We start from the raw sequence: 9,194 nt of genomic DNA on the forward strand, positions 1-9,194 counted from the left end.
ATGAACGCTTTTCCGGTCACATGACACGTTTTCATCGTCACTCAACGTCCCCTCCCCCTCCCTGCGGCTCAGATGGAGGCGTGGTCACGTGCTGAAGTCATTTTGACAGTGTGGGTGTGTGTTGCTTGTGTGCCCCGCCCCCTACCCTTCCCCCCTCTCTACCTGACACAGGTGTGAGTCGCTCCATGAAGGACAAAGTGACCAAGCCCACGGCCATGGCCCAGGGCCGTGTCGCTCACATGATCGAGTGGCAGAGCTGGGGCAAACCATCTGCGGGGCCGCAGGGGGGGGCGGGGCATAACAACCTGCAGCGGGAGAAGGAGCGGAGGCTGGAGAACGACGCGTACAGCGACCTGAGCGACGGCGAGAAGGAGGCTCGCTTTGCTGCAGGTGATAGTTGTACACTGTAAAAATAAAAACAGAACTAACTTTGTTTAATTGAATTGTTTTACGTGTAAAACCACGTCACCATGCAGTAATAATAAGTGTTCATTGATGCTTCCCACTCATGTAAATATGTTTGTTTTCCTCTCTAATCACAGACGTCCTGATTCTCAGGGTCTGTGTTGTTGCTCGTGTGTGTGAAAAATATCACGTGTGTCTTGTTATTTTGTGACACATAAGTAAACAGTCACAGATGACAGACTCCGCCCCATTGCAAGGTTGAATGTTCAAATCCTGTCAGGGTCAATTCTAAAAAAAAAAAAGTTATTCCAAATTCTAACAAGTGTCTGTCGCGACAAGTGGATATACAGTGAATACCTGTGTGTAATGTAGATTAAACACCAGTGTCTCGCTTGCTCCTCCTCCTCCTCCTCTTGCTCTTCCTCGTCCTCAGGCATCATGCAGCAGTTTGCCATCTCTGAAGCGACTCTGTTTGGCTGGAACTCGATGGATGGTGAGAGTATGGGAGCCAACTCTAACCAGGGCAGCGTGGCTCACCTGAGCGAGGTCAACCAGGAGAGCATCACCAGCAGAGGTACAGAGTCCTTAAAGAGCTGACGCTCTGTCAGTAACGTGGATGTAGAGCACAAACCGACTGCGGCTCACACATCTCTGTACTTCCCTCTCATCCGTTGACGTCAGTTATTCTGCCAACCAGCCGTAAAGGACGCTTGAAGGTCAGACACTCAGCTGCTGTTACTGCTGCAGGAAAACAGCTAAAACAAAGACAAAGCATGACACGTCATTTCTGACGTCTTTATCTCACTGTGAGACAGACTTTTCCAACAGGAAAGTGACGTTAGTAAACCACTCACTCTCCCACACCAAAGTCCACAGAGAAAATCAGTGATTTTAACATCACACACACAGGAGTTGTTGATCCACTGCTGCCTCGTGTGGTCACTTTGTGTCATTGAAGTAAGTCAAAACAAAGGCTTTTAAAAGCTGAAATAAGACATTTGAACTTAGTGATGGAGGCAGCAGTGGATCAACAACTCCTGTGTGTGTGTGTGTGCTAAATTTGTGGAGGCTTAAACACAACAGCAGTGAGTAGAGACACACAATTTGTGTGTTTCTGTGAGTGTTTCACCAAAGTGACTCTGTAAACACTCTGTAAACACTTTCCTGTTCAGTTCTCACTGCTGTTACAGCCCTGAACACCCGGAGGCACGGTGTAGGTGAGCACAAGGACTTTATCCCATATGGGCCGTGTGCTGCGCTCTGTCAGGCGTGCAGCGCGCACACACACACACACACACACACACTGAACACAACCATTAAAGCCTAATACGTGAGTCAGAAGTGAGCGGATGTTTGTTCCTTATTAAAGTTATTACAGCGTGTTATTGTTGGACACGTCTGACTGTCAAATAGTGAGCTATTCTATACATCCACCAACAGATTGACTGCCAAATACTGAGCTATTCTATACATCCACCAACAGACTGACTGCCAAATAATGAGCTATTCTATACATCCACCAACAGACTGACTGTCAAATAGTGAGCTATTCTATAAATCCACCAACAGATTGACTGCCAAATACCGAGCTATTCTATATATCCACCAACGGATTGACTGCCAAATACTGAGTTATTCTATACATCCACCAACAGACTGACTGCCAAATAATGAGCTATTCTATACATCCACCAACAGACTGACTGTCAAATAGTGAGCTATTCTATACATCCACCAACAGACTGACTGCCAAATAATGAGCTATTCTATACATCCACCAACAGACTGACTGCCAAATAATGAGCTATTCTATACATCCACCAACAGACTGACTGTCAAATAGTGAGCTATTCTATACATCCACCAACAGACTGACTGCCAAATAATGAGCTATTCTATACATCCACCAACAGACTGACTGCCAAATAATGAGCTATTCTATATATCCACCAACAGACTGCCAATAGGTGGAGGTGTGACCTAGAGACCAGAGGAATAAAGGTTCAGGTCCAGGTTCTAATTTCTGCTCGTCATCTTCTGCGTTACAGACCAGGTTCTCCATCACTCCTCCGCAGACGTCTGGCCTCACACGTACGTGTCACAGGGTCTGTACTGTCTGTCGTCCTCGGACGCGTGGGACCCCATCACGAGTCAGCCGTCGGGCGTGGCTTCACCGGCCGCTGGCTCCTACATCATGGCTGCTGGTGAGCCTTAAATCCTCTCTCTCTCTTCCATAGTCTTTACCGGCAAACAAGCGGCATAAAAACTGGTCTTTTCTATATATAATAATAAACGTGAATCCACTGTGAATGCAACTTAGCAGCGTCCTCGTAAGATCGCGCCAGCGATACTGCACAGAGCGCAGCCGTGCATCAACGGCATGTGCACCGTTTGGGGGAAAAATGGCCAAGTCCATCAACCAATTGCGGATGCTGCCGCTGACCAAAGGACAAATGTGAAGTCCCGCCTGTTAATTGCGCAGCAGCCAGTAACGGAGGACCCAGATGACGCGAGCCAGGAGACGGGTGCTTCGTCAACAACAGCAGCAGCAGCACCCGCTCACCCTGCTTCACACAGATAGGATGTTGCTGTTGTGGTGATCTCAGGTTTTTCTGCCATGACTTTAATCCACAACACCGGCAGAGTTATTGTCTCAAACATACTTTTAATGCCGCCGTCATTTGCGATCTCCAGCAGTTGATCTTCTTATTTTTCAAAATAAAACATTGTTCAGAATCTGATAATAAATAAAACGGAAATAATGTAAGTTATGTATTCTTTCTGTGCGGCCCGGTAACAATTGACCCACGGACCAGTACCGGTCCATGGCCCGGGGGTGGGGACCACTACACTAGATGGTGTGTTTTTGTAATGGACTCCTCCTCCAGGTGGCAGCAACGGCGTGGGTGGAACACCGGGCGAGGCCTACGAGGGCACAGTGGGCGGTTTCATTCAGCAGCACCAGGCTCAACTCACGCTGCAGCAGCAGAGTCAACTCCAGCATCTCCAGCAGCTTCATCACTACCAGCAGCAGATCATGCAGTACCAACAACAACAGGTCAGTACCAACAACAACAACAGGTCAGTACCAACAACAACGGGGGCCCGTTTAAAAAGTAGGTTTAGTGAAAACTCTGAGTTATTTAACCCTGAGATGAGGGGAAACTCTGGTTTTTTGGTTTCACAAAGCCAGTTCAGCTTAACTCTGAGTCAGTTACCCCGGCAACATACTGCGTGAACCTAACCTGCTCGCTGGCAGGTTTTCTTCAACAAACCCTGAGTTTCTCTGTGTCTCCTCCTGCTGAGCCTGAAGCATCTGTCTGACACTCGTCTCATGTCCTCATTCATACAGTCGATATCAAAAAAAGGGGGGGGGGGGGGGGCTCATGTATATGGGGGGGGACGGACACTCGCGCGTGCCTCAGAGCGAGGACTTGAGGCGTACTTCCACCGGCTCTACTCGCCTTGGCATGACACGACGCGGTTAAGGTACATACTCAACTCAACACATCCATTATTACAAGTCTGTACGTCTACTTGTCTTAAGTCAGCTCATATCACCACATATCGAATTCAACCTCCACACACACATCAAATCTTAATCAAATCAATCAAAAAGCAATATTTTGCCAATATTTTAGAGACGCCCCCAAAATCTCACAAATCTCACTAATGTGTCACTAAGGGGGGCTGAGACCCCCCACTGGCTCATCTGTAGTTCACACCAACACTGTGCACATTAATAAATAATAATAATAATAATAATAATAATAATGACTTGGATTTATAAAGCGTGAAATCTTAATGTTTGACAGCATTTCAGTGACTGTGTTTATATTTACACGTGGAAATATAGTCATGAAATAGTATTGAGCAAAATGTTTTCATGTAAAATAGAGTCAAAAAAATGAGTCCGTTTGAACATGGACACTTTTATATTTCTAGGTCCATAAGTAAACTATGTTTTCTCAGTTTGATCCATATTCTCATCTTCAGTTTGTGTCTCGTCAGGTTACAGCTGAATAAATATCAACTCAAATGCAACATAATGCTAGGACTGCAGCATTTTATCATCCAATTAATGAAATTAAAGGCTGTGGATTACACTGTAAAACATGTAATAGTGTTTTATTTATTTATTGACTCGTCTCTTCACATAAATGTCATGGTCGTTGACATGTGTTAATATCTCTGCTCAACTGGATTAAAATGGAGGCTGTGCTCTTTGTTTACCCGTTGCCATGGTGAATCATAGTATCAGAGCTCCATTGATGATGACTTTTTTCATTCCCAACACACACGCCTAACTCAGAGTGAACATACTCAGAGTAGATTGAACTAATGCTGATCAGCTGTTCTGAAACCCAAAACCCAGAGTTTGACAGCTCAGAGTCGGTCAATCTAGAGTTAAGGTTTTAACTCAGAGTTTGTTGAACCTGCTTTCTGAAACAGGGCCCAGGTCAGTACCAACAACAACAACAGGGGCCCGTTTCAGAAAGCAGGTTTAGTGTTAGTTAACCCTGAGATGAGGGAAACTTATCGGTTTTCCGTTTCACAAAGCCAGTTCATCTTAACGCTGAGTCAGTTACCCCGGCAACATACTCCGTGAACCTAACCTGCTCCTCCTGCTGAGCCTGAAGCATCTGTCTGACACTCGTCTCATGTCCTCATTCACAGTGGATATCAGAACATGTATCAGAGCATTCACCTGCCAAATTAATGACATTTACGTCTTTCAAAACATCGAAATCCCAATCACATGTAACTTCCAGTGTGGGAACTATACCGCGGGTTTCGGGGGGCTCACGTATAGTATATGGGGGGGGGGTTGCTGGGCGGACGCTTGCACGTGCCTCAGAGCGAGGACTTGTGGCATATTTCCACCGGCTCTACTCGCCTCGGCGCGGCACGACGCGGTTTAGGTTACATCTCCCCTACAAAAAGTCAACACATCCATGATTACAAGTCTGTACGTCTATTTGACTTCCATCAAAGTCTATTTTTGCCGTGTTACAGCCTGGATCTGTCTCTATTGTTAACTCTGGCACAATAATATGAGGCCGTTTACAGAAGCAGTGAAAATAAAGCTACTGTTTGTGGGAGCGCAGACACTGTGTGTGACATTTGTTGCTTTTGTGCTAATGAAGTGAGTCATGAGGAGCTGTGATGTGTCTCCTCTCTCACAGCTTATTAAATCAGCGAGAGCTGAGAAATAATAACATGTGAAGGTCAGAGTGAGCGTCTCAGAGAAAGAGCACTGATCCACAACCATCAGTGAATATATTACATCACATTTAAACCAAAGCCTTTTTCAAAACACAGAATCAGTCAATGACACATTTTTCTTCCCTGCAGCAAAATCTGTGACTCATATTTAAAAAAGACTATTATTATTGACTAAAAAGAAGAAAAGCACATTTGGTGAAGGTTTGTGAGGCTTTTTGAAAATGTCACGAGCTGCGGGGGACGTTTGCTGTGGCAACAATCTCCAGTGCGTGGTTGTGGGGTTTTTTGTTCTAGGGGAAAAAAATGGAGAAATTTAGAAAATGCTGAGTCATATGAACGAGTCAGCAGAGAAACCAGAGAAATAACAGGTTTTAGCCTCTTCATAAAATTCTAATCTCATCAAATCTACATTAGTTTATAAGTGTTTGATTTTATGTATTTATGTTACCATTAATCAGACTTTTCCAACAGGAAAGTTTGTAAACCACTCCACAAACTCACAGTGAGATAAAGACGTGATCGTGTTTTAATGCATTTAAATGAGATGAGTGTTCTGTTAAGTGTCCTGATGTCTCCAGACCACGCCCACTGGCCTCAGGTTCATTTGTCAGATCTAAATCTTCATTTCTTTTCTGTCTCCCTCCTTCAGTCCATGGAGCACAGGCTACACAGCGCCTCCCACTCCCTGCAAGCCACTCCCAACAGCACCATCCACAGCCTCGGCCCCCCCACCCACCCCCGCCTGGCCGACCTGTGGGGCGCGGCGCAGATCGAGGCACACCAGGTAAACGTCTGAGTCCAAGCCGTTTGTGGAGGACGTGACGATGAGATGTTTAATATTCTGACAGTCGCTGAGGTCACTGGGACACGAGGACACATGTCCCCTCTGGTCTTTGTTTCTGTCACAGCGCGTTTACGCTGCTTCTTCTGTTGCCGATCATCTGGACCGAGCTTTTCCTGCTCTGCTGTGCTGACATTCATGTGTGTGTGTCTTTTTGTCTCCTGGGTCTGGGCTTTGTTTACGTCAGCAGACATATGTAGCACACACACGTCTGTAGTGCAGTGAATGATGGGGGAGAGGATGCGAGGGAAGGCGGCAAGGTAGGAGACAGGACGCTGGAAGTCAGTGTGCATGGATCAGAGTCTGCATGACGGCCTGCAGCGGCTCTGACGAGTCCTGGTTTCAGAGTAGCATGCTGTAAAGTGGACGGGTTTGAGACATGTGAGACACTGACGTCCCCTCACAGGGAGACGCTCTGATTCCTGCTTGTGTTCTGTTGCCATGGTAACCCCGGAGCTGAAACACCGGTGTCGGCGGGGGATTGTCCTCAGAGGGTAAAAACCCGTCGACTCCCGTTTGTCCCAGTGTATTAACGACAGTGTGTCGGTGGGTTGCAGGTGGACATCGCGGGACAGCTGAGTGGACAGATGGCGGACATGCTCGGAGGAATGGTGGAGACGGTCGGGGAGGAGCCTGAGACCGAGTCTGAGGACTTTCCTGAGCAGCGTGAAGACGAGGAGGAGGAGCTGACCAAGGTGAGTCACGTCTGACGAGAGCAGGACCAACATGTCCACTAAAGGAAATGTCCTCACTTAAAGGAAATCTCGTCACTTAAAGAAAATGCCTTCACTGAGAGAAAATGTCCAAATATCCTCACTTTATTGTGTGAGGACATTTGGAAAACTTATTTATTATTTACCTGTCTTCCTATCTGTCTCGAAACGTCTCACAGGTAGAAGACGTCACATTAACCTTAGAGCCAGAGCCCTGCTCTTTGACGCCGTCCCCACTGAGAGAGGACGCCCCGGCAACCAGAGGGTCCAGCCCGGGACAGAGCGCGGAGTCCGTCGCAGAGAGGACGCCGTTTGACATCACGTCCTCGTCCTGTGTCGTCCGATCGCTGGAGGAGAAGGACGAGGAGGTGGAGGACGGCTCGGCTGTCGTCGTCGTGGTCATCAACTGAAAACAAACGAATAAACACCACAATAATCATTCACGCTACTATTCCAAACCCCGCCCCCCGCTGCTTACCCCACTCTGAGTGAGACCAGGAGTTCTTCAGAGGGAGACCTGGGATGTCAGGAAGTCCCAAAACTCTAATGTGGAATAAAACGTTTGTGACGATGAACTGAAGACATCACAGACTTCAGAGTCCTCAGAGACTTCAGAGACATGCTGAGTGAGGACGAGGAGGATTAAAAGAGTTTGGACCAAAAACCAGGACCTAGCTGTGGGTGAATCATGAAAAAAAGAAGGTAGGACAAGAAAGGGCCTCGTTATTAAAGGGTTAGTTCAGTGTTTTTATACATGTACTATTATGTACTGACACTCATGCAAACATGACTGCCGCAAAAAAGACTCGACTGATAAAATCTACTTCAGTTTAAGTCTACGTTATCTTAAGAACACGATCACGTCTTTATCTCACTGTTACACAGACTTTTCCAACAGGAAACTGAAGCTTGTAAACCACTCACTCTCCCACACCAAAGCCCATAGACAACATCAGTGATTTTAACATCACACACAGGAGTTGTTGATCCACTGCTGCCTCCATCACTAAGTTCTAATGTCTGATTTTGTCACTTTGGCTTTGAAAAGCCTTTGTTTTGACTTACATCAGTGACACACAGTGACCACACGAGGCAGCAGAGGACCAGCAGCTCCTGTGTCCACGTGAGCTAAAATCACTGATTTTCTCTATGAGGACTGGTGTGTGAGAATGAGTGGGAAAAAGTAATTTTAACGATTAACAAAAGACTTGTGTGTAATAAAATCTACATGATCTTCAGTCTATGATATCTTCAGAATGTGTTCACTGCTTTAAGTTTGTAAACCACTCACTCTCACACACCAAACCCCATACAGAAAATCAGTGATTTTAGCTGGTGGGGACACAGGAGCTGCTGGTCCTCTGCTGCCTCATGTGGTCACTTTGTGTCACTGAGGTCAATCTGAATGAAGGATTTTAAATGACATTTAAAAATAAGACATTAGAACTTAGTGATGGAGGCAGCAGTGGATCAACAACTCCTGTGTGTGTGATGTTAAAATCACTGATTTTCTCTATGGACTTTGGTGTGGGAGAGTGAGTGGTTTACAAACTTCAGTTTCCTGTTGGAAAAGTCTGTGTAACAGTGAGATACAGACGTGAACGTGTTCTTAAGATGACATAGACTTAAGTTGATGTACATTTTAAGCGTTTCCTCACAGTCACACTTCAAAAACCTGAACTACTCCTTTAAAAACATAAAATAAAATCAATGCAATAAAACACGAACACCACGGTCACACAGTATTTGCAAATACCTCCGAGTGCAGCAGAGGTTTGTGTGTGTGTGTGTGTGTTATTGGAGGAGGAGGTTTCTCAATGACAGTTTACCTGAGGTGAAGGTGAGACGCTCTGACGTTCCAGTCCAATAATCTGAGAGCGTGTGTGTGACGCAGCACTCGGAGTTCATTTGCAAAACTCACGATCTGGACAAAAGCAAAAAAAAAGAAGAAAGTGCATGCTTTTCAACAGTGGCCCCGCCCCCACAGCGTAACTCAGTATACAAAGTAA

The 9,194-nt window shown here is 46.1% G+C and overlaps 1 protein-coding gene across 5 annotated transcripts in view; it reads left to right on the plus strand.

Annotated features, from left to right (window-relative positions):
- Positions 1-8,606, plus strand: part of LOC131447117 (uncharacterized) — a 37,652-nt gene extending 29,046 nt beyond the window's left edge. For all 5 annotated transcript variants that reach the window (XM_058618594.1, XM_058618595.1, XM_058618596.1 and 2 more), the window contains 7 exons: positions 172-390; positions 839-979; positions 2,454-2,609; positions 3,294-3,463; positions 6,281-6,415; positions 7,030-7,167; positions 7,365-8,606. In XM_058618594.1, the coding sequence (XP_058474577.1) occupies positions 172-390; positions 839-979; positions 2,454-2,609; positions 3,294-3,463; positions 6,281-6,415; positions 7,030-7,167; positions 7,365-7,595 (1,190 nt within the window). In that variant the 3' untranslated portion in view covers positions 7,596-8,606. The remainder of the gene's footprint in view (positions 1-171; positions 391-838; positions 980-2,453; positions 2,610-3,293; positions 3,464-6,280; positions 6,416-7,029; positions 7,168-7,364) is intronic.
- The last annotated feature ends 588 nt before the right edge of the window (positions 8,607-9,194 follow it).

The sequence above is a fragment of the Solea solea genome, chromosome 20 (genome assembly GCF_958295425.1).
Source record: "Solea solea chromosome 20, fSolSol10.1, whole genome shotgun sequence".
NCBI lineage: Eukaryota > Metazoa > Chordata > Actinopteri > Pleuronectiformes > Soleidae > Solea > Solea solea.